Source organism: Oryctolagus cuniculus, chromosome 4 (assembly GCF_051225735.1).
Source record: "Oryctolagus cuniculus isolate XC-2025 breed Fujian yellow rabbit chromosome 4, ASM5122573v1, whole genome shotgun sequence".
Classification (NCBI taxonomy): Eukaryota; Metazoa; Chordata; class Mammalia; order Lagomorpha; family Leporidae; genus Oryctolagus; species Oryctolagus cuniculus.
This window is the reverse complement of record NC_142870.1, coordinates 146,426,539-146,451,985: the sequence shown is the minus strand read 5'-3', so window position 1 is coordinate 146,451,985 and position 25,447 is coordinate 146,426,539. Positions and strand designations below refer to the sequence as shown.

General features: G+C 53.5%; 1 protein-coding gene across 2 annotated transcripts in view; it reads left to right on the top strand.

The window, feature by feature from the left end:
- Window positions 1-25,447, top strand: part of EPHB1 (EPH receptor B1) — a 431,493-nt gene that overhangs the window by 255,964 nt on the left and 150,082 nt on the right. For both annotated transcript variants that reach the window (XM_051818616.2, XM_089332244.1), the window contains exon 4: window positions 22,067-22,222. In XM_051818616.2, the coding sequence (XP_051674576.1) occupies window positions 22,067-22,222 (156 nt within the window). The remainder of the gene's footprint in view (window positions 1-22,066; window positions 22,223-25,447) is intronic.

Sequence of the window (25,447 nt, the reverse complement as noted above, 5' to 3'; positions counted from 1 at the left end):
TCCAATTACCCCTGGGGACAAGATGAGGCCAAGGTGCACATCTGAAGAGAGGGTGGTCCTGGGGAAGCAGGTGGAAAAGGGGTTCAGAAAGGGGGTGGGGGCCGGTGCTGTGGCATAGTGGGCACAGCCTCTGCCTGTGATGCTGGCATCCCATACGGGCACTGGTTCGAGTTCTGACTGCTCCACTTCTCATCCAGTTGTCTGCTAATGCACCTGGGAAATCAGCGGAGGATGGGACAAGTCCTTGGGCCTCTGCACCCATGTGGGAGACCCGGATGAAGCTCTTGGCTCCTGGCTTCGGTCTGTTCCAGCTGTGACTGTTGCAGCCATCTGGGGAGTGAACCAGCAGATGGAAGATCTCTCTGTATCTCTGTCTCTCTCTGTAGCTCTGACTTACAAATAAATAAATAAATCTTAAAAAAACAGAGAGAAAGTAAGGGGTGGGGGGAGGCAGCTTGGTTTCTAGAATTGAGTGCCAGGGAAGGTAGCTGGAGGGCATGGCAGGAGCCCCCTTTCCGAAGCTCCCATCAGGCTGAGGCCAGCTCCTTAGCTTCCCTGGGCCTTGCTTTCTGCATCTGGTAAGTGGGGTAGTGACAACACCTCCCTCATGGGCTGGTGGGAGCGTCAAATGTGACCGTGTGGCTAAGCCCCTGGCGCCATGCCTCACCCACCGTGAGTCCTCACCCAGCATGCTCATTGGCTGCTCTTATCCTTCATGGTTCCTGTGTTGCTTTGAGGGCTGAGAGTGATTTCTGGACCTGCTTGATGAGCGGTGCCTGGTGCGTCACCACCAACACGGGGCTGACTGCTGCTTCCGGCCTCTTCCGGTTCAGGTGGTGTCTCCCATTCGGGGCAGAGTCCGGTGGTGAGGAGGGGGATGCAGGCCGGGGCTCTGCCTGGCTTCTCCTCTGTCGTCACATGGCACATGGAGCCTTTGCAGAATGGTGGAATGCTGGTACCTTTGAGTATGCCCCATGTAGATCCCCTGAACACATAGCCTGAGTCTGTGGGAGTTATTGTAGTATGTGTGGCAGGGGCAAAGGGGTTGCAGGTGGAGCTATTCCGGGGTGTTGCAGGTAGAATTGGATTCAACGTAGGAATGGAGGTGCTTACAGAACCCGGAAAGGGATGGAGAGACCGCGGTCAGCGCAGGTAGCCGAGAGCTCTGTTGTGAGTACACCTGCTTGCCATTGTCCAGGCAGGGGACACGTGGAAGACACCCGGAGGAACTAGCACACCTTCATGTCTGCCAAAATCCACGGGCAGCTCACCACCACTGCTCAAGGAGCCCCGCGTTGGGTCGCCCCCCCCAACACCCCACCCCCACCCCCGGTCTGCAGACTCTGTGAGCATGAGGGGAGCCTGAAGGGGGTGGGGCTGCTGTTGCAGCAGACAGTGTGTCAGGGTGGTCATGGGACTTCCCGAAGCCCCAAAGGCACGGCCGTGAATGCAGAGGCAGGGCAAGCGGCCAGGGAAGGGTCGCCATTTTTCTATGGGCTGGCAGCCATAAGCGGCAAAGCTTTTGGGGGCAGGAGGGGCAGAGGAGGAGGAGGAGGAGGAGGCCTGGGAGGCAGACGGAGTGGAGTAGCAGCAGGAGTGGGGAGTTCCCAGCAGAAGGTCCTGGGCTGGCAGGCAAGCAGCGCAGGCTCTCCCAGCATGGCTGAGTGGTGGGGTAGGCGGGACTCACAGGCTCATATGAGATCCCATTTTGCCCCCAGAAGACCCCAAATCCTGAGTCAAGGCTGAGAAAAGAGCCAGGGGAAGCCAGGGGTTCAGCGGGAGGACTGTGGGGTCCGTGGGGACGGCCCTGAGTGCCGGGCGTCCAGTGCGGCTCGAAGGACAGTCTTAGAAAGAACGCAGCTCAACCAGGGCCTGAGGAGCCGCTTGCTCTGGGCAGCACCTCGGGCGCAGAAGTGGAGAAGATGGCCTGGGCGCAGTCTGCTCCCCGGAGCTGCCATTGCATGACAGAGCAAGCGATGCTGATGACGATGGTGGCCAGCCGACACGAGTGGGCCCTGCTGCTGCCTGCTTCACAGACGGGGAGCCTGCGGCTCAGCGAGGGTGGGACTTGTCCCTGGTCCTGGGCTCCCTGCTGCATCCTGCCCACGTGGTGCCTCTGGCTGCCCTGGAGGGAGACCCTGGTGCCTCCGGGGAGATAAGGGACACTCTGTGGGCAGGGTGACAGGTGAGCCGAGTTACAGGGAGTAGGATGCGTGTCAGGGCTAGGGGTGTGAGAGAGGGGTGATCCAGAGAGTGGGGTCAGGGGAGCGACTTGGGTGACCACAGAACTGCAGAAAGTAGAAAAGGCAGAGCTGTTAAAATTCTGTCTTGCCTGCTACCCATAATCACTTACTTGCTCAACACAAGTCGGCGAGCGGCCGCTCAGGAGAGCAGCTTGGCGGGGCGGGCAGGCGGGCCAACAGTTACACCCAGTGGGGCCGCACTACAGGGTGGCAGGTTGAGGGTCCCGGGCAGTTCTCACAGGGGTGGGGGCTCCCCAGGAGGTCAGGGATGGTGGTGAGCGGAGGGAGCCTAGAGGCCATGTCCAGGAACCTTTGCCAGGATCCCATCTCCCGTGTGCCTGGACAGTGCTGGGGAAGTGGGACAGGAAGAGGCCACAAGGGTGAGCAGGGCCCAGTGATCCCAGGTCCCAGGGAGCTGTGGAGAAGCCACGCCCCAGCCTTGGGCAGCATTGTCCAGGACCAGAGCCCCCCCCCCCCCCGGGGAGGGGCCGCTGTGACTAGGGTAGAGCGAATCAGACAGGGTGCAGGGGGAGCGGGAGGGCTGAGCTCTCCCTGGCAGGTGCACCGAGCAGGAGAGCCACCACTGGGCAAACGGGGGAGCTGGTGACAAGACAAGGGCCTCGCCTTGGCAGGGGTAGAAAGAGGGAAGTTTGACAGTAGCGCAGAATGCAGGCATGACAGGACAAGGTGGCATTTGGAAGTGGGAGATGAGGGAGGGTTCAGGGAGTCCCGGCTTCCAGACATTTGATGCAGGCTGTCCACAGAGGACAGGGGATTCAGAGGAGAGGCAGAGACCACCATGGAAAGACTCTGATGTCAGCAACGCAGTGTATGTGGGGCAGAGAGAGAGAGGAGGTGGGGGGGTGGTTGGGGCACCAGGGACAGGCAGGCGGGAGGTGGGTGGCTCCCACTGCTGTTCCCTAACTGGAGGCTCTAATTATGGGTGTAGTAGGCAAGCGTAGTGCCACCTGTGTCAAGTGGATTGAAGTCTATGCATTAAAAATAACAAAAGCTGAATGAGTCCTCTGTCACATGTTCTGTCCCTCTGCTTCCATCCCAGCTGCCCAGAGAGCCTGGAGGGGTCCCTGGGCCGCATGAGGCTGTAGGCCCCTCCTGGGCCCCTCCTGGGCCCCTCCCTTCCCACCAGCGGGTGGGTATGTTTGAACTCGCGGTGGAAGCCGTGTGTAGAATCTTTGTTGCTTCCTTCTCTGCCTGCCTTTTCAGGAATAGTGTTTTTTTTTTTTTTTAACTCAGAGATACGCTGAGAAAATGAAGTAAATTTAAAGGAGAGGGAGACGAAATTATCTTTAATTTCAATAGCTTTTTCCCACGTGAAGAAGCGACAGTTCATTGCAAAATATTTGTCTTCATTACGGTTGGTATCATTATTGATGGAGAACTCCTGTAGACTAATGGGGAAATCTCTCCAGGAGGCCCGAGTCCAGATGAGCTATTTCCACCTTGCCATGGACGCGCCGGCTGAGCACGCCCCCCGCTTCTGGGTGCCCCCAGCTTTTCCTGCTGTACAGCCTGCAGAGCATGCTGCTCCTGGTTTGATCAGCCTCTCAGGGCCAGTGGAAATCTCCAGGACTGCTAGCCTCTGTGTCATGCAGAGCCTTCCTAATAAACACATGTGTTGACTGGCTGAATGATGGATGCGTGACGGCCAGCATGCAGGTGTGGGAGAGAAGATGGATCTATGCACGCAGTCTAGCCGTGCCACTTCACGGAGGAAGCAGGTGCAGCCCAGAGAGGGTGCACCACACCCGTGAGCTGCAGAGCAGTCCTGAAGTGTAGCTCTTCATTTCCAGAAGTCTCTTTGTGGTTCCACATGGCCTTCTACTGGTCTTACTGCTGAGAGATGTTGTAGACCAAGCAGATGAGGGCAGGCACTAACTGTTGGTTTTGCTTATCAGAATAAGAGGATCTTAAAAAAAAAAAGTATCGTTTGTGATGATGGCTATTGAGGAGGCCTGGAAAAGCAGCCCTGGGAGCTATGGCACAGCAGGTGAGGCCACAGCTTCGGGAGGGGTCTTGGCTCTGCTTCTGATTCAGCTCCCTGGTAATGGACCTGGGGGGCAACAGATGATAACTCAAGTACTTGGGCCCCTGCCACCCATGTGGGAGACGTGGATGGAGGTCCTGGCTCCTGGCTTCAGCCTGGCCCAGCCCTGGCTGTCGTGGGCATTTAAGAAGATAAGTAAGGGACAGAAGATCTCCTTCCCCATCACTCTGCCTAATAAATAAATATAAATAAGGAAGCACGTGGATGTCAAGCCTTGTATATGTTCCCCAGTCAACAGCAGGGTGAGCCAACTCTTCATATACTCTTGTCCCTATTTCACAGACAGGCCTGCTGAGGCTGAGAGGCTGTGAAGGGTCTTGCCCACAGCCTCACAGGTAGCCAGGGGGCAGGAACTGTTCTGGAACTCAGGGGCTCAGAGCCACTGCCCCATTGCTGCTGCGGCCTGCAGCGGGCGTTGTGAGGCCGCAGCTTTCCTGATGGGAGCCCAGGAGGGCAGGTGTGGCCTAGCGTGCTGCCGTAGTTGATGAACACAGCGAGCTCCTGAGAAGAGCCCCGACGTGGAGGAGTTGCTGGGGGTAAGCTGAGTGTCTTCATGAGCCGCTCCCTGGTCTCAGAACTTCATGGGCACACATCGTAAATCGGTACAGCGTGGCATTTGGCTGTCGGCTTGGAAGCGACGTCAGGGTGATTTAGGACTCCTGCCCACGAGTCAGCGCAGGAAGAACTTGGGGTGGGGGTGCTGGGGCCTTGATGAGCTGTTTATTCCTCTGCCCTGCACTCACTCACACTAGGCCCAGGGGCAATGCCCTGAGCTGGTAACGATGCGAGGAACGGAGGCCGAGCCTGGCAGGTTGTCGCCTGTTTGGACAAAGACAGCATCACCCGTGGCTGATGCAGCTGGCTCCCCTTGTCCTAAGACCTGGGGCCCCTGCATGTGTGCCCAGCGCTCCCGAGAACACGTGCAGAGCTCATGGCAGTGAGGCAGCCGCAGGGCTTGCCCTCCTGGCCCCCCGTGTGCCCCCGGCTTCTCGGCGTCCCCGGCCACACGTCCATCTTGACATATTATTAACACCTCCTTCTGTCTCAAGCCGCTTCCCTTCCCCCTGGGAGTGCTGTGGGTTTGAAATGATGGTCTTTAATCATTTCTTAAGTGACCAGCCCTGAAATCATTTCTTAGTGCCATACACACAAATTAAATCATAAATCCACAGTGGGCCCTGCGAAGGACTCCAGTGCAGCCTGATTAAGAGCAGAGAGGAGGCTGTCCCGGGAGAGAGAAATCAGCGCGCCCCGAGGAAAGGCCAGGGCCTTGGAGAGGAGGAGGACGCTCCCTGCCCACCCCAACTCTGCACGGGGCCCCCTTGCGTTTCTGTTGTTCTGCTCCGGACAAGAGGTCCTGGGGAGGCAGACGTGTTGGGGGAGGCAGGACAGCACCCACGTCTGCTTAGGGAGAGTGTGCAGCCCCGCCCCAACCGAGCCGCCCACACTCGGCCAGCCAGAGTCAGCTAGGCCCAGAGGCTCTCTGATGGCCTCTGGGAGGTTGGCAGCAGGGCCAGGAAGGAGCGGCAGGGGCCGGCAGGGGCTCGTTCTAGGTCTGGGAATAGGGGTGCAGCGCCATCCTCACCGACTTGGAGACTCAGTTTAACTTCCTTCCCTGCTTCAAGAGCCTGTTGGGAACGGCTGCTGTCTCTCCCCAGAGACAGAGTCTCCCTCTGGCTTAGGCCATTGATGGGCTTGCAGTGAAGTCCTTTAGCAAGCTGCTGGCCGTCCCTGACTTTTCCCCACCGCCATGCTTTTCCTCTGCCTGGAATGCCTTTCTTCATTTTAGCTACCTAGCAAACTCCTATTCATGCTCCAAAACCCAGCTCTCACCTCCTCCAGGGGGCCTGCCTCTCTCTCAACAACCTCAGAAAGGAGACTGCCCATTCTCTCCCTCTCGCATGGCACTCCCCTTTGCATATCCCTGTGCTGTGTTATCAGTAGCATTAGCCTGTGGTTCTCCCGCTGGACTTTGCATTCTTTGAGAATGGGCACTTCAGCTGAGCCTGCTCTGGAGAGCCGGGCTGGTGAGCCAGGGTTTGAATCCACAGTCACGGAAGCTGTGTGGTCCAGGGTTTGGAGTTCTGTTGCAAGAGAGCTGCCACATTCCGGTTCCCTTGCTTCCCTTGCGTGATTGATTTATGTAAGTCACCAAGCATCTCGGTTCAGAATCTGGGTTTCTTCCTCTTGCAATACGGGAAAAATAAAATCCGTGGCTTCGCCATTTCAGAAGGCTACCACGAAGACAGAGCCGAGAGCGGATTGGCGGGGAATGTGTCAAAACCCTTTCACTCCTTGGAACAGTTCCATTTGAAAGTCAAGATGTTGGTGTTGCAATTATTACTCGATCCCCGGACGGTGAGAGCACTTCCGGAAATGTGCTTTGCCTAATGAACCAGTAGGTTTTCAGCCCCCACTGATGAATTTGGGGATCGACTACCTGTCATCTTGAAGTAATTGACACATCTTGGCGAATTGCTTCTGTTCCTCCGCTGGCAGTCTGGTCTCTCACTGAGAATGAGCAGAAAGACGTGCTACATGGGAGCAATATTGTTTTATGGACCTTTATCTTGGTTATTAACCAACGAACGCTACGTGCAGAAATGGTAAGGGGGGACTTTGGTAATGAAGCTTCATAGGATTATAATGATTATCGGCTGGCATGGACAGCACCCAGGTTTCCGTGCACGTGGTACCCTCAGCTTGCTCTCTGTTCTGTGCCCTCTGTGCTGGCGGACATAGTAGGCGGGCTCCTGCTGTCCCCATGCCCAGCCTCTCGTCCTGGAGTTACCTGGGAGGCGGGCGCACGTGCTGGAGGCTCGCCTGCCATATCAGAGCTGGAATGCCAGCGAGCTCTAAGAATTGCCGACGCCCACGGACAGCAAACGTCTTGCCTTCTGGGAAGCTGGCACCCACTCGAGGCAGGAGCAGTGAGGGAGGTGAGCGCCCCCTCCCAGCCTGCTGTCCAGCTGCCCAGCGTCCTCAGGGAAACTCAGCCAGTCCCCAGCACCGATGCGCTCGTCCCTCCTTTGTGTACCGAAAGCCCTGGGAAGATGGATGTGCCTTTCAGAGCAGGCCTCTGCAGGATACCCTGCGACCACATCCATATATCACCGCTTTACGTCTGGCCAGGAACCCTGGGCAGGCAGGGACCCTGAGCCCGCGATGTCGACCCTGGTGATTTTCTTCCTTCCCTGGGAGGCAGGGAAAGTAGGACAAGGCGCTCAGGGTGAGCAGGAGAGGAGTGCATCTCGTCCCCTCCCAAGCCTCTCATCTGAGCTCACGCACTCGATGCTGCGGGTGTCTGAGCCCGAGGACGCGTGCTCGTACAGACGGCCCCCGCCCCGTGCGTGCCCTGCTGCAGGTAAGAGCAGTGAAGGGCATCTGTTTAGAAGCCAGAAAGAAGTCATAGGTCTGCCGGGAAACATTGGTCAAGATGTTGTCCCTCCCAGAACCTCGCGTCACTGTCAGTGAAGTAGGAATGCTGCTAGCTCTCTCACGCCATTGCATTGAGCAGAAGTGGTGTGTCAGGATCACATTTGCCTGCAAGAGACTGAAACACGGAGGAAGGTGGTTGTGGTTCTTAAAAGATGAGACTTTTCCTCTCTCCCATGTAAAATAAGCACGGGCTGGCGTGGCATTCCCTGGGGATGCTGGGGACCCAGGGGTATCCTATCTCACAACTTCCGCCTCACCGTCCAGGATGGTTGCTGGAATTCCAGCCATCAGGTCCACTTCCCAGCCAGGAAGAATAAAGAAGGGCAGAAGAAATGCCAGCTTTCTCTCTGGAAGACCACAGCCCAGAAGTCACCTATGCTACTGCTTATATTTCCAGACCTTGGTGACTCAAGCCAATGACCTTACACTGGAAACATTCTTTACAGGGATGTCCCAAGTGGTGGGGCCAGTGTTGACATTGGAAAATAGAAAACATTAGGAACCAGCACTGTGGCGCAATGGGCTAAGCCTCTGCCTACAGCACTGGTATTCCCTATGGGCTCCAGTTTGAGTCCTGGCTGCTCTATTTCCGATCCAGCTCTCTGCTATGACCTGGGAAAGCAGTAGAAGATGGCCCAAGTGCTTGGGCCCCTGCACCCACGTGAGAGACCCAAAATTCCTGGCTCCTGGCTTCAAATCTGCTCAGCTCTGGCCGCTGCAGCCATTTTGGGAGTAAGCCAGTGGATGGAAGATCGATCGATCTCTCTCTCTCTCTCTCTCTCTCTGCCTTTCTGTAACTCTGCCTTTCAAGTAAATAAATAAATAAAAGAAAAATAGAAAATATTAGCCAGATGATGGCATACGGTGTGGAAACGACATGCCCTCATTTCATGGTGGAAAATATTAACAGCTACTTGAGCAGTTATTACATGTCAGTCACTATGCCAGAATTTTGGATTTATTATCTCGTTCAGTCATCAAAGACAGCTCTAAGAGACGGGGACTATTGTTAGTCTATTTTTACACAGAGGAAAGTAGGGCTCGTAACTGAAGTTGGTATCCCTTTTCTTATGAAGTCATACTGGTGTGTAGTTTATGGGTTTTTAAAAAAGAATTGATTTATTTATTTGATAAGGGTTGATTTATTTATTTATTATTGCTTTATTTATTTGAAAGGTAGAGAGACAGAGAGAGAAAAAGAGAGATGGTCTGTCTGCTGGCTCAGTCCCCAGATGCCTGCTACAGCCAAGGCTGGGCCAGGCCACAGCCCGGAACCAGGAGCTCCATCTGGGTCTCATGCATGGGAGCAGGAGCCGCCAGGAGCTGCCTCCCGCTGCCACAGCCGGAAGCTGGATTGGAAGTGCAGAGTGGCCAGGGCTCAAATCGGCACGCCAGTATGGAACCTGGGCCTCCCAGGGGGTGGCAGGACCTGCTCAAAGTCCCTGCCCCAATTTATGTTTAACCTGATACATACTAGTTGTGGACTCCAAGTAAATGTACTTGGTTTCAAACTGTTGAAACCAGGGCCTATCCAGGCTCTGGAGTCAGCTAGCCTGTGCTGAATTACCAGATACACCACCCGCTGGGGAGGCCTTGCAGAAGCTCTTGGACTTACTATCTGACCCTCAGTTTCTTAACTTGCAAGAATGGGAATAGGATAAGATGAGATCATTCAGAGCCAGGTATGTAGCCTGTGATAAGTGCTGCCATTGTTCCTATCAGTGAAACACTTGTTATGCACATCACCACAACTGGGTAGCCAGTGTTGGCAGTGCTGGTCTGCGGGGTGCACAGACCTTGGCTTGGAAAGAAAGAGTGAAACCCATCAGGTATGGAGGGTGGGAGGGGCTGGCCCGACATCCCAGCCTAGCCTATGCATTGCTGGACGTGCTGGTCTCTCGTTTAATAAGAGCGCTTTGCTGACCTGACCCAAAGGCCTGGGAGGGAAAGGCAGGTGAGAGAGAGAGAGAGAGAGAGAGAGAGTAGGCCGTTTCCTTGGCGGCAGAGGGACCAGTGTTGTTCCTTCAGCCCTGGACTTGTGCCCTGCTGTTTGCTTGGGGGAAAACATTTTTCAAGTTGCTCAGCAGGGCCTGCTGCCCCCCCCCACTGCCCTGGCCCGCCCCATCCCCCTGGGTCTGCCCCCAGGTCTGCACCTGCAGCTCCGCCCCTGGCCCTCTCTGATGGGTGGCTTCAGCTGAACGGCTCTCACTTCTCCTAAGTGGCCACTGAGATCAAAGTGCTAAGTGCGCCCTTAACAACGCTGATCTTTGCTGCAAGCTTCTCCCTTAATCATGTGTAACTGACAAACCCGAAGGCAGTGGGCGATGCTAATGTCCATCCAGGAAGCTGCACACAGGGAGGACACGGGGCACTCTGGAAATTGCCCCTCAGCACCTGGGGATAAGTGGTCACCCAGAGATCACAGTCACCCCACCCTTTCCTGCCTCTCCTTGCTCTGATTGACAGCACCCACGGGCCCGTTCACAGCCTCCGGGGGTCTCCAGCGCCTAGGGTTGGGCCTGCTCAGCTGCGTGGAAGGGGGTGTCCTCTCTGTTTCAGGATCAGTAGCCTCTGTTCATAGGCTGCCTCAGTGTTGGTCTTGTGTCAGACACGACCGAATCTGCTTGCGCCGCCTGCCTTCTGCCCTGGGGAAGCCTTTGTGCCGGTGTCCTACCTTGTTAGGGTCACTCCTACTTGGAGAGTATTTGGGAGTGAGTATAACTGTCTTTTCTTTTTAAAAGATATATTTATTTTTTCGAAAAGTGGAGTTACAGAGGCAGAGAGAGAGAGATTTTCCATCCACTGGTGCACTCCTCAAATAGCCACAACTGCCAGAGCTGGGCCAATCCAAAGCCTGGAGCCAGGAGCTTCTTCCAGGTCTCCGACATGGGTGCAGGGGCCCAAGGACTTGGGCCATCTTCCATTGCTTTCCCAGGCCACAGCAGAGAGCTGGATCAGAAGTGGAGCAGCTGGGACTCAAACTGGCGCCCATATGGGATGCCGGTGCTGCAGGTGGAGGCTTTACCTGCTTCGTCACAGCACCAGCCCTGAGTATAACCTTCTTATTTCAGTCTGGATCATTACTTATGGTGATTTCACATTTTCAGAGTTGACTGTGGACATTGCAAATGCTATGTCTGCTGTGATTGCATTTTGGGATTTTGGGAGCTGAGGTTTGGCTGAGCAGCCGCCCAGGCTGCCAGGGTGCGGCAGAGGCGGTTAGTCCTGACTGTGACTTCCTGCATGGCCTTGGACAGCTGCCTGAGAGGTCCACAGGCCACACAGTGGAGGCAAGGGCGGTGTGGGGGAAGGGTTCCTGTCCCTTATCAATCCAGGGTGCCTGTCCTTTTATCTGTCACAATAGCTCCGGTGATTCAGCTTGAGCATTTTTGACTCAAAGCTTTAGCGCTGTCCTTACCAAAAAGTAAAATTAAAAAAAAAAAAGTATATTGCTTTTGCTCACCGTCCCGCTTGAATGCTGTGCAATATCGTTAAAGATTGATGCCTTTGTGGCTTTGTGACCTGGGGAGAAGCTGGAAATTCCACTGTGCCCATTTTTACTCCTGGGTTTCTGTAAAGGTCACAGCAAAATTATTTTATCAAGTACAGCACAGAAGGGGAAAATCTTAATCTTATATTATACATATGCAGCACTTGACCTTCTGTGGAGATGCGGCACCTCTTAGCTACACTTACTCACACATAATGCAGCTCTTCCCAGCTGCACATGGAGAGAATAATTAGACGCCCTGGCATCCCGGTTGGAGGGGAGGCTGTGTGCGGAGCCGACCTCAAAGATGAGAAGGAGAGAGCTGAGACAGGTGGGAGCGGGTCAGCTGCAGCAGGCTCGTCCTGATAACGGGGCCACGTGGGCCGACGGCTGACACACTGGCACTGCGACGTGGCTCTTCTGCCGATGGTGTACCTCTGCCCCAGTAGATTGCCTTTGCTGGCCCTCGTTTTTCCCATCCTGACTCCGCTCTATGTCAATTTCCATCTTCAGTTAAGGGGTAGTTGCTGCCTGGGATGTTAGAGGTTCTCAGCTCAGCTCTGGGTTGAGTGGGAGTGCGGTGATTGATTAGTGATGTCTGCTGTGGCAGGCTTGTGGAGGTGGTGACTGTGCCACTGCTGGGTATTGGCTGACCCTGTGCTAGGTTATTTTTAAGGTCTTTTCTGATCCTGCCTATCTGTGGTTCCCAGACTCATGGAAGCCCTGGGGTGGGGCTTGGAAAGCATGGAACAAGAACAGCTTCTCCTATTGGCTGTGTTAGAGTTTTGAAGAAGTGAGATTTGTGTGATGCGTCCAGACATGGCGGCTCTTTCATTTTTTTTTTCCCTATGGGCTCCATGAAACACAGGGGGAGCAGGTGGAGGCAGTGCTTTTCCCAGGTGCGATGACTCAGCAGACCTGGCCGATCTGTGTGTGCCCAGCTGCCCTGCCACCGGCACCTCGGGGGCCTGGCCGGGCTGAGCAGCCCTGGGCGGCTTCTCGCCATTGTCCAGCCTTCAGAGACACGGTGAGAAGTCTCCGGCATTTATCTTGAGGACTTGGTTATAAATTCTTTTTTAACAGAGTCTATCAAGGTCTGTGTCAGGGGAAGTACTTAAAAATAAGATTTTTCTCAAAGGCCGAACGCTTCCGCTTGAAAACGTGGGAAGCAGCGCGACTGCCAGCATATGTCCTGCTCGCCCGCTGCCCACGGCACCAGATTGATGGTGTTTTTAGAACACTGGCAGCCAGGCTCTGACGAGGGCAGGGACAGGGCCTGGGGAGGGGACGGCTAGGGATTCCCTTGCCCTTGCTGTAGCCCAGGGGGCCGAGGCCTGGCGCCCGCTGGAGGAGTGGCTGCAATGATCCGGCTCTCACCTTCCTCTCTGCCGAGTCCCAGGGCTCCCCCTTCCCTCGCTGGTGGCTGAGAGGGAAGTGGCTGCTGGCAGGGGCTTCTGCCTGCTTTTAAATCTCACGCCGCCCCCCCCCCCCCGCCCCAGCACGGATTCTCCACCTCCTGGCCCCGCTGGGAGCTGCTGCTGTCCCTGTCTGGCTGTGACATCAGCTGTTGTAGAGGAGGCCTTGTCCTGGCCCCTGGAAAACCACACTCTGAGAATCCTTCTCCTGGCCGTTTGCTGTGTCCGCTGGCCTCTGCCCTGGCTGGCGTCCTTACACCAGTCCTGCCCAACACTCCTCTCTGACTTTCTGCTATTTGACAAAGTGCTTTTCTGCTCAAAAATGCTGTACAAGTTTACAGCGTAACGATTGGAAGATACAGAGCTCAGGGAAAACAAGGGCTCCAGCCACAATCTCACGGTGAAATACAAGTGAACCACTCTTGCAGTGTTAGGGGACATGGTTGGTCCCCACCGCTTGTGGCAGTACCTGGCCGATGCCACCCCTGGTCCATATATGGATGCACCACAGTTTATTCGGCCACTGTCTATTCTGGGCCTATAGGTTGTTCCTGACTTCCTCCTGCTAAAAACAGTGCTATCCTGAATACCTTCACGGTTAAATCTTTGAGCTGCGTGGTGGTTATTTCTTTGGGAATTAACTATGGAAAGAGGAGCATGAGCACCTTCCTAATCCCCTTTGCCCCTCCGGGTCCTAGTTGTCCACCAAGCCGAGCTCCTCATGGGCCCTGGGTCAGCTCACAGAGAGACTTCGGCTGCTGGAACCCTGCTCTGCTCCCCCTCACTCCCTGCTGGGCTCTCCAAGTTTGCAAGAACCCAGGGGAAATGCAGGCCCTTTGCAGGCCTCTGCGCAGTGACTCCTTGTGTCCCTGTTGGCTGTGCCCAGCCAGGACCCCTGTGTTCTGGGTGCCACCTCTGGCATGCAGGGCATCCCTGTGGAAGCAGGTTGCCACATTTATGCTGGACTGGGGACAGAGAGGGATGTTCAGTGGCCTCTCCAACGATGTCTCCCACGTCCTCCACTCTCCCCTCTGTTTTGAGGGAGGCTGGGGCAAGACATGCATTCAGCTGCATCCCTACTTGGCATGGTGACCTCAGAAAGGCCTCCGCTTGCCCTCCGCCCTTGCTCCTCCTGGGCATCAGAATTGCTTGGTGGGCTGGGTCAGGCTCAGACTGATGGCTCCACCCCCAAGGTGTTATGGCTCAGGAAATCTGCAGAAGGGACCACGATTCTATGTTTCTCCAGCTTTCCAGGAGCTACCAATGCATTTGTCTTGTCTGGGTTGCTGTAGCCAGCGTTTGATAAACTGTGTGGATTCGATGGCCAACACTGGGACTGGTGCTGTGGTGCAGTGGGTTAAGCTCCTCCTTGCAATGCCCACATCCCCTGTGAGTGCCAGTTCAAGTCCCAGCTGCTCCACTTCCTATCCAGCTCCCAGCCAATTCTCCTGGAAAAACAACAGATGATGGCGCAAGTACTTGGGACCCTGCCACCCATGTGGGGGAGACCTGGATGGAGTTCTGGGCTCCTGGCTTTGGCCTGGCCCAGTCCCAGTCATTGCAGCCATTTGGGGATTTACCCAGAGGATGGATGTTCTCTTTCCTTTGCTCGCTGTCACTCTTTTAAATAAAACATATCTTTAAAAAATCAATGGCAAGCATTTATTTCTCACAGTTCTGGATGCTGGGGGTCCAAGATCAAGGCTGCGGCAGATCCAGTGCCTGGTGAGACCCCAGCCTGGCTGGCTGTCTTCTTGCTGTGACTTCACACGTGGAGAGCAGAGAGAAAGCCAGCTCTCTGTGTCTCTACTCACAGGGCCCCGATCCCTTTGTGAGGGATGCACCCTTGTGACCCAATTTCCTCCCGGGCCCCGCCTCCGAACCCTGACCCTGTCAGCTCAGGACATAGGAGAGACACCGATGTTTGGTCCACAGCACTGCTGGTCTGGAGGCCCCGGTTTGAGAACCACTGGCCTAGAACGTTAGAAAACACCCTGGGCTTGCTTATGGCTAGCCCCAGGCCCCAGACGCTGACGTTGGGCCAGGACTTCAGGATCCAGCCTTGGACTCACTTCCGAGAGGCTCTGGTGGCCAGCCCAGCCTCCCACGCACTGGGCTGCCAGCAGTGACAGGGACCTGAGTGCCTGCCTGCTCCTCCCTCGGCTGCTCTTCTGTGTGTTGTCCACCAGTCCTGGTCAGAGGGCTCTCCATTCCCTCCATGCAAAGCACCCCGACTGACCCCTCCCCGCCTCTGCAGCCACTTCCAGGCTGCCTTCCAGGCTGCCTGGCTGAGCCCTCGAGTGCTGTGACAGTCCTGTCTGTCGCGTTGCCGCCAGCATTCATCAGTCTCAGCATGTCACCCTGAGTGATATGAGTGTATGACACAGCTAAGTGTGCGCCTACACAGGCCATTACAGCTGGCTCTGGGCCCAGGGAGGCAGGAACTAGAGACCCGTTTGGCTTCACGTGCGCCAGCTGATGTAGAAGTGAGAGTGCCCCAGCCCCCTCCCACCACGGCTTCTCTAAAGACTCTGACGCGGGAAACCCTCGCAGCTCCTCAGGCCTCACCTTCCCGTTTCTGCACCAGCCTTTGCCCTCCCTCCACCCTGTGGATGTGCCAGCTCCTCTAGGCAGCCTCCCCAGCTCCTCCAACTCTCCCCGCTCGGGACCTCTGGCGTGGGCACCCCCACCTCTGCTGCAGAGCCCAGCTCAGCTCCTCAGAACCAGTGGGTGCCGTCCATCCTTTGCTGTCCTCTGCAAATCTCACAAGTGCAGTGGATGGGATTTGCTTTGACTCCTAAAGCCACGTACATGCAGTGTACAGAAAAGCAGTAACGATCAGTAATGCTGCCACTCCCGGTTGTTATTTGTGAGTTTTGTGTGTGGGCACGGTGAAGTTCATGCTGTCTCTACAGTTTCAGAACCCACTTCTCAAAGGCTTTATTCAAGACATAATATTAATGACTGTGTAGTATTCCACTATATGGGTGATCCAGAATTTATTATTTATTTATTTATTTAAAGATTTTATTTATTTATTTGAGAAGTAGAGCTACAGACAGTGAGAGGGAGAGACAGACAGAAAGGTCTTCCATCTGCTGGTTCACTCCCCAGTTGGCCCCAATGGCTGGAGCAGCAGTCAATCCAAAGCCAGGAGCCAGGAGGTTCTTCCAGATCTCCCATGTGGGTGCAGGGGATCAAGCACTTGGGCCATCTTCTACTGCTTTTCCAGGCCATAGCAGAGAGCTGGATTGCAAGAGGAGCAGCCGGGATTAGAACCTGTGCCCATATGGGATGCCAGCGCCATATGGGATGCCAGTGCCGCAGGTGGAGGATTAACCTACTGCGCCACAGTGCTGGCCCCCAGAATTTATTTAATCTGTACTTTCTTCCCTCTCTCTCTTTCCTCCCAGCCTCCCTCCCTCCTTCCCTCCCATCCTACCTTCCTTCTTTCCCTGTTTTAAATAGCATTGTGATGAATATCCATGAATAAAAATCTTTTTCTACATCGACTTGCTTTTGCTTTAGAATAAGTCTTTAGAAGTGCCATCACTGAATCCAAACTGAGCCTTACTATACATCACCTCATAACTCAAATGCAGATCAGCAAGAATCCACCCTTGGAACGGGAGTGCCCGTCCTCTCACGCCCTCTAATACTGAGATCAGCTTTGTGGTCAGTATTGTTACAGGCTGTATCTTTGGGGGCATTATCACAGCAGCCCTCCAGTGCGCACTCAGTTCCGTCAGATGCACATGCCCGTGTAGAAGGCTTGTGCTGACCGCCGGGGAAAGGGAAATACAAAGACGACAAAACCTAGCGCTTTCGAGCTGGTGTAGTAGTTGAAGGGGTGGATGGATGAGGGTGCAGGCATGGGCGGAGGCATTCCTGGGAACGGCTCCCGGCCTCTCGGTTTTCTCAGCACGTAGCGGGGATGTAACAGGTGGGGAGCTGGGTCTCAGGTTGCTCAGGGAAAATGATGCTGGAGAAGCTAAGGCTGCGGTTGGGATGAGGAATGCCATGACGGGGCTCTCAGAGCCCTGCCAAGCCTCATGCCTGGACTTGCAGAGCCGAGAAGCCCTGTTGTCAGGGATGATTCTCAATTCCAAGCCCCATGGGGACCTCGAGAGCTAAGCAGCTGTGGGCATGGCTCCCCGGATGTCTTGCTCTGTCCACCAGACCCATCCTTCAATGCTTAGCGGCTGCTGAGACAGGCACTACTGCTTCTTACAGAGTGGGAGCAAAGTGTGGAGACAGAGAGGAGGTTTGAGGAGCCGTGAGCCCTGGGCGGTGAGCCTCTCTCCTCCTGGGGAGGAGCACACATGCCTTTCCCTGTTGCCCTAAACCTCCCGGACCCAGCTGCTGAGCTGCACCTGCCTGGAGGAAAACCACACCCGGTTCTTAAGCAGGGGATGAATATTCATTGGCATGAACCTTTGCAAACTCATTTGGGGGAGAAATTAGATCAGGAGAAGTAATCAGATTATTAAAAAGAAAGAGCAAGGACAGAAGGCGGTGGCGGAGAGAAGAGTCGCATTTAAAATGCAAGGAGAGACTGCCTTCCTGCGGAGTGGCTCTGACCCTCTGGACCGTACTCCGGCAATGGTTAAGCTCGCCCACATTTCTGCTGCATGAAATCGCTGGGTTCTGAGGCCTCGGTTGGGGGCGGGGGGAGGGGCAGAGGCAGTGGGCACCCTGCGCATTTGAAAATTATCAAATAATGTTTTGAGGTTTTCCTCTTATCTTCCTTCGACATCAAGAAAAATTGCAGGAGCTAAAGAGGCTGTGGTGAGTGCTGAGTGACAGGTTAAAGGGCCCCAATAAAGATAAGATGGTCCACTATCTCCGAGGAAATTGCATAAAAGTGGTTATTCCCTCTTGCTTCTATTAATTTCCTCTTCCTGGCTGCTTGGAAACGCTTCATAACCTGATGCTGCAGATGGGGACGAGCGGCGCTTTCCATTATCTCAATCACTGCACTGTTTATGAGACACTTAATCTGTTTCTTTATAAAGTAATAGTTCTGTAGGTGATGGATTCAGTGTCACTGGAAGTCTGCGTGCAGGGGGGGAGGGAGGGGCGTTCTCGAGAGCGGTGGAAGCAGCCGGTAATTTGTTACATGGCTGAGGCTGCGAGGAGCGGGGTGGGCGTTTCAAGGTGACCTCCAGGATACCAGTTAAAGGTGACGCATAGGAGCCCCTCTGCTTCCAGGGGGAGGGAAATGTGTGTTCGTTTTGCCTGGCGAATGGGAAATGCACAAGCTCAGGGATGGGTAGGCAGGTCTTGTCTCCTCGTCTGCCGAAGCCACGGGCAGGACATCAGGCTGCGTGCGGGTGCTACCCACAAGCCACGGCTCTGCCAGCTTTCCAGTTTTCTGTTTGAGCTAGGACCGCTTGCTCCATGGCGGGAAGCAAGCTCCCTTTTCTTAGAGAAGCAAAGCAATTGTGGGCAGCACCTGTGTCAGAAATGGACCGCCCTGCACGTTAACAGCCGAAGGCTTTGCTGGACTCCACAGCCAGGTGCCTGCCGCCTCTGCCCGGAGCAGCCATGAAACCTCCCCCGCTGAGGTCCTAGGCTGGGTGCTTTCAGACCTAATTTCCCGTCCCCTCTCTGCTGTTCTTCCACCTCTTCCCTTCTGCGTGGTCTGCCCTGCCCCTGAACGTGACCTCCTGGCCTCCACTGGAAAATGCTCTGCAGACCCTCCTCCTCCTCTCGGGTGCACATCCCGGCTAACCGGTTCCCGGCACACACGCACGAATCAGAATCAAGGTTCCGGGCTCTGCCTCCCCAGCCAGGAAGGGCACTTCCTCAGATCTGCCACCCTCTCCACCTGGCTCGTGGGAAATGCTCAGGGAACCTTCGTTGAACGAGGGGCTTCTAACGATACTAACGGTGCTGGCTGTATTTCCCCAGAAGAGAAAGGCAATCCCCAAGTTTTGCAATGTTAAAGCAGAGAACTGGGTCATCCACCTCAAAAGGACTGGAAGGCTTTGATTAGGCTCTCACAGTATTTAATTGTTTTCAGCAGGTGTGCAGTCTCCAGGCTGCCAGAGTCCCCACTATGCCCTATCGTGTCCCTCTCAGCCACTTTCCACACCGCCCGTGGAAGGCCATTTGCATTTGCTTCTCTGGCCTAGATGTTCCTTGTCAGAATCTCCTGAGAACTCCATTTATCACCTCTAATTAAAGCTGCTTTCCTTTTTTTTTTTTTTGCTCAAGTGGCAGCTTTGTATTCTTATTTATTTTTCTATGTTAAATTTCTAGCAAAATATCAATATTGTTAATGTCTATTTAGTATTAGTGTTGTCTGATACAAGAGGAGCTCAAAAGACTTTGTGGAGCAAAGCCTGGCACTTTAGCCATAATTTAAAGCATTAATTCTGCGAGAAAATATGGTGCAAGAGTGGTTACAAGTTACAATGTAGAAGTTTAAAAATGAATTTAGGACTACGGTTTCATTGTAAGTTAGGGAATGCCTGCACACAGATTTTATTAGGATATTAATTTATGAAATCTGAATATTAATCTGAATATCCATCCTTTGTGCAATCACAGTTAAAGTATATTTGATAGATACAATGATTCACCTATTATCCCAATCAGAAGTCATCTAAGGAGAAACACATCCTTCCCTTTCACTCCACGATTTATTTGCCTGATTTGAAACTCAAAATGTATATTCTGACCCTGGATTATAAAAGCCACTGCAAACACAGTCTGTTTTCCTAAAGGGGGTGGGTACGTTGGAGTGAAGAGCAATCAGCATTATTTCACACACATTAAGGCTGGCTTCATATCATGCTGAGTTTACTAAGTTCTGATGACCCATGGAGTTATTGGAAAAGTCTAAGCTAAGATGAGCTACTGATGAGCGCACTGAGCCTCTGAGGGGTCCTATAATTCTCCAGGGCTCACTTAAGTCAGTGCCCAGGACCCCTCAGCCACTGTTCAGTGCCCCCTCCTCTGTGGAAGATGGAGTCAGCCCCGCCCTCTCCCAGCACCTGTGTCTCTGAGCCGCCATCCACTAAAGTGCAGCTTGGAGCCACTTGCTTCTCCGTCCTCCTGCTGTGGTCACCTTGGAGCACAAAACACTGCGTTCCTGCATCAGAGATCGCACAGGAAGGCACTTTCCCAATCCCTCTGCTTTTTTGTAGATATCGGCATGATTGTTTATGCTGTTAACTTATTAAATGGGAAGTGAGGAGGCTTTTAAGAGCTGCAAAGAAAGTGAAAACACCCTGTTCTTCTTGGACTGATACATTAAGGAAATTACAGAGCTACCAGAAGGACTATGAATGAAGGAGTAGTCACCACTTCCCCTCCCCCACTTTCCAGGAAGCTCCTCGAGTGCAGGCAGCCAGGGCTGGAATTCTCTCTGTTCCTCAGCTCCAGCCCTGAGTGAGGCCCAGGACCACTGGGATTTATCATGGGCAGGGCCAAGCACTCCTCCCGGGAGATGAGGAAGAAAAGGAAAGGGGGTGGAGCAGAGACTCTACTGAGCAGGCTTGGGAGGTAGGGTAGTAGTCAAGTGAGCTCAATGTTTTCCTTTGGGATGTCTTATTTGTTGGGTCCTTAGTGAAGGTTCAAATTATGTTTTCTTTCTATGGAGTGGTTTCTTTTGAATGAGCAGAGATGGGCCAGTAAGTGGCTCCCTTTTGCACGGGTTACAGGATAGCATAGCATTCCATTTGCCGGATTTGGAAGTACTGAGAAAGTCTGCAATACAGAATCAAATTAACTTTTTAGAGCCGCGTTTTCAAAACATCTGACCACAGCGCCCTATTGTAAGTCATTGGCGTTCACAACACAAAGAGCTTAGATGCCATGGGAATTACTTGGGGGCTCCCACCTCGGGGCGCGCCCACAGCAACTGAAATCTTTTCCCCACTTGCAGTGAGCAATGGAGGGAGAAAACTTGCACAGCATACGAGATAGCGCTTCCCTCTTGTCTCGCCTGAAAAGCAGTGAATGTTCTTTCCACAGCTTGCGTGCAGCTCCTCACTAACATTGCTCCCCCTGTGTGATGCGGGCTAGCTTTTTAACCTCTCCATGTCCCACTCTCCTCATTAGTAAAATGGAGATAATAATAACTACTCCATACAATAGTGCCAGTGAAGCACTTCCTAAGACGAGATAGCAGATGGCGACTACTGCTATTATTAAAGAGTACTGTGCATTTTGCAGAAGGGGACAATCTATTTGGGGAGATGAGCTTCGCGTAAGGATAAACTCTTAACGGTGGCACACTCACCACTGCCACAATTGCATTGTGTGATCATTGGGTGACTACTGGGAACACAAGCTCCTCAAGGCACACTCTGTCCTCCCAATTCCTTGCATCAGTTTCTCAGGAGGCGCACGATTAATGTGAGGGCAGTGATAAGGCCAAAGAGGTTGACGGGGCAGTGAGCTTTATGCAGCCTCAAGAGAGGATGAGCCGGGGCAGGTTTCCTGAGCACAGGAAGAAGCAGGAGCTGAGATGGTGACAGAGAACCTCGGGCAAGAGGGGCCGGCAGGGTCACTCTTTTAAAGGCTCAGCAAGGAGAGCAGGTGTCTGGACTTGGGGGTCTCTGTAGAGGAGACATTGTCAAGACTGCGGGGCAGCTGGGAGGCAGACTTTGCAGGACATCACCATGCACTGGTCCCACAGGACACCAGGAAGGGGATCCCCACGTAGGAGGCGACCTCCAGTGGGTACTGAGATGCACCGTCTGCTCCCAACTTTTCCCACTGCCGAGCGTGTGATAGATGACATCAAGTTCATGACTCGTTCCCTCATGTGCTGCCTGCAAAACCATATTTTTCTTGCCTCATCCCCAAAAGCATATCAAAATGCAATTAAGGGAGAATGATGTTCTTAAGGTATTAACCTTGAAATCATGTTAATTTATTTTTTAAAGAATCACTCAAAGTTTTCAGTCCTTTATCATCATTCATAACAAGTTCTGATTAACACAACTCACAGTGTCCCTCTGTGGGTTGCCACATGGCATTTAAGAGCCATGGATCCAGCCCATCACTAACCAGGAATTCTCTCTGTCTAAGGCCATAAGACAAGATTGATTCAGGGAATTGCATTAATCAGGCACAAGGGATATTTATGTCCCAGCCACTGAGCTACGTGTTGAATTAATTTTCAAAATTTAATCTCTGGACACACCTGAAAAGGAAGAGTAATTTTTTGGGTTGTTCAAGTGAGAGAGGTCATGTGTGCCAAGATGGTTGTCTCTCACTATGGGTGTTTGGAGATCAGATGGTACTAAATATGAGTTTTCCCAATGTGAGATGCTCACCTGGTGCAAGGGGGCATCTGGGTGTCCCTTCAAGAGGGCAGAATCTTTCACGCTCTAGTTCCGGGAAGGGCTTCCGGCTGCCACCCTTCCACTCACTCTCACATGGTCTCTTTGTGTTCCAGCCTGCCCTGCAGGGACGTTCAAGGCCAACCAGGAAGCTGAGGGCTGCTCCCACTGCCCCTCCAACAGCCGCTCCCCTTCGGAGGCGTCTCCCATCTGCACCTGCCGGACTGGCTATTACAGAGCAGATTTTGACCCCCCGGAAGTGGCGTGCACTAGTAAGTATCTAAAGCTCTGGCATGGGGAGCTATTCAAGGAGAGGTTCTGGGCTGGGAAAGAGAAGGCATTTCCCTTCCATTTTGTGCAAAGTAGAAATGCTGGCCATGGTGCTGAAATGGACAGCTCTTGTGCTGGGCAGGCACAGGGCCCTTTCCTCCACCCAGGGGTACAAAGTCAAGATGATGGTCTTTCTTTCCCCAAATGAGGCAGCCTTCCTCCTACCCCAGCAGAATGACTTCTGCTTGCCAGATGGTAAAAATCTCAGCCACAGAGTTCCTTGAATACAAAATCAAGATCCATTAGGTATTCCAACAATTAGTAACTATTCCAGTCAGCACCTCCAAGAGACCGCTCTTGGTTCTTAAGGCTGAGACTCTCCCCTATCTTCACTGGTCTTCATGTATCTCTGTGGCCAGGCTTCCCTTGGAACTTCCATCAGTTTATTAACTGTCCAGTTGTTCTGTAGTTGTCTTAACTACTAAATGAAGGTCTGTTTGTGCCAGGATCATAGATACATCTCCCCATGTCTATTCCAGTGCCCACCATGGTGTAGCACCTGTGTCCTTGCCAAAATACAAGATCAGAGGCCTGACCACAGAATGAGCCTCTGAGGCACAGATTGTCAGGGCTGGTGCTCATGCATCAGCTACGTCCACTCTCCCACTGTCTTCTGTATAGGGAAGGACAAGAGTGTGGAGACAGCCTTCCTCCCTGAGAAGGGATGAGGAGAGGGGGCTTTCCCTCCCGCTCTCCTTTCTCATCATCACGGGAGGCAGTATGCACTGCGCCTCTTCCCTGCATAGCACATTGGGGAACCTGCGTTACTCCCCTAAGGGCTGCAGATCTGAAATGGGAGTGGTCCCTTTTCAATAGTCCCATTGTATTTGGGAGTCAGTGCTCCAGCTGAGACTCCAACCATACTAGAACTTTCTTCTGCATTGGCTCCTTGGGAGCAGGGACACTTCCTCACCCCTCCTGGGACCCAGGAGGGAAGATCACAGAAGACTGCTTCCTGCACACTTGCAGTCTGATGGACAGCAAGCATGACCAGCCTCTGAGTGGAAGAATTTCTGAACTGTGGCCTTGTAGTGTGTGTGTGTAACCTTTGCTGGGTGCAGAGCAGGAATGAAAGTATCTTCTAGATCAAGGCCCTGGGCTCGATCAATGCTTATAGATTTGAACCGAGGAAAAGCTCATCCTCTTGTAAACTGATTTTCCCCAGACCTCCGTCTCTGGTGAGCTGACATGAACACAACAGATTGCATTTCTGCCACCTGGAGTCCCTGATTTTTGCTGCGGTGTCTCCCCCACTGATTTCTGAGGCCCCTGAGGGCCTTCAGTGAGCCTGAAAACTATTGGTTCATGTATGTCTTTAGAAATCACTTAATGATGCCAGGTCACTGCTGCCTGGGTGTCCAGCCCAAGGCCCAGTCTCTGTCATGGCCAAAGCATGTGCCCGGGCCCACATGGCTTCCCACCTGGAAGCGTTTCTTTTCACCCAGCTCATGAGACCCTCTTACTGGCCTAGCCCGCTCTGCAGATCCACTCATGCATGGAGAGCCATGGGCCTCCCAGCTTCCCGCTTCAGCAGACTCACTCTGCAAAAGCATCCAGTCTGTGGATAAGGCCACTGAGAGGGCAAGTGGACAGTGACCACATGCTCGGAGTGCTGGAGTGGAGCTGTCCTCCTGGCTGTCACATCTCGCCTGTCTGTCTCTCAAGGCTTATCTTCCAGCCATCTGAATTGATACTTGAACCAACTGTCCCCAAACCTGGTGTATTCCTAGACCCTCTCTGCACTCCCCCTCCCTGTGTCCTTGAGTCCGCCCTCATTCAAGCTGGATCTCATGGGCTTTTCCCTCTTGTACCTGGTGCTGCCAGGTCTGGGGTTGGGCACGCCTTCCTTGCCCACTGTGGTCCCACCATACTCTCCCCACCTCACTGCCAGTGACAGTGATTGCTAGGGCAGCCTGTGTGTCACCACAGCTGCCACTTCCCTTACGTCACCAGTGCTCTTCCTCTGGGACACTGGGATCAGACAGCAGGCAGTACATCAAAGCCACTCATGGCTGCCCTGGCTGCCCTGGCCAGGCCTCTGCCTTGGCCTGCAGGACCAGGTGCCGGGTAAGGGGACTCAAGGGGCAGGGCTGGGGTGCAACCTGATGCCAGACAAAACAAGTGTAAATAAAGGTATTATTTTATTGAGCCTCATTATATATTTGATTTATTGTGTGCCAGGAAAGTACTGTATGAAAAAGTCAATTTGTTGGCTTTTATAATCTCATTAGGGTTTCCTTTTAAAGCATTCTAATTGGAGGTGCCATCTGTTCTCTTAAAAAGGCATCACACATCACCGCAGTAAATAATTTTCCAGATACAAGGAGCATATCTGGAGCTCCTTGGAAGGCACCAACCTGGGGCCCGGCTGGCTCACCAGGTTGAGTAGGGCAGGTGTGCACAGCCCCGCCCAGACTTAGTGAGGTGGCTAGGGCAGGGAGGGCATGGGCACGGGCAGTGCTCCATCCACCCCTGCAGGACACAGTTGCTGCCTGTGTGCTACTGGTGGGTACCCAGGTGGAGAAGCAGAGCTCTGTCTTCCTAAAATGTGCAGAGCAGTGAGCGTCTTCAAAGGGTCTAGGGCCTGAGGACACAGGGGAGGAGAGAGTGTCCAGAGAGACCACAGCTGAGACCTCAGACTGGGGAAGGGCCTCAGGGAAGCTGTGGCCATTGTCCTTAAATGAGGTTATAGCAACAGTCACACTCATTGACTCCCAATATTGAGCATTTTACAAGGAATCTTACAGCTTCTCAATGTGCACTCGGGCTGTGAGTCCTCTAGCGAGCTCAGAATTAGTTTTTTTTTTTTTTAAACAAATCCTGTTAATCTCTTGGAGCCAGCACATATACATTCATACTTTTTAAAAAAAGATTTATTTATTTATTTGAGAGGTAGAGTTACAGACAGAGAGAGGGGAGGAACAGAGAGAGAGGTCTTCCATCTGCTGGTTCACTCCCCCAATGGCTGCAATAGCCAGAGCTGGGCAGCCAGGAGCCAGGAGCCAGGAGCTTCTTCTGGGTCTTCCACGTGGGTGCAGGGGTCCAAGGACTTGGGCCATCCTCCACTGCTTTCCCAGGCCATAGCAGAGAGCTGGATCGGAAGCAGGGCAGCTGGGACACATCCATGTGGGATGCCAGCACTGCAGGCAGAGGCTTTACCTGCTATG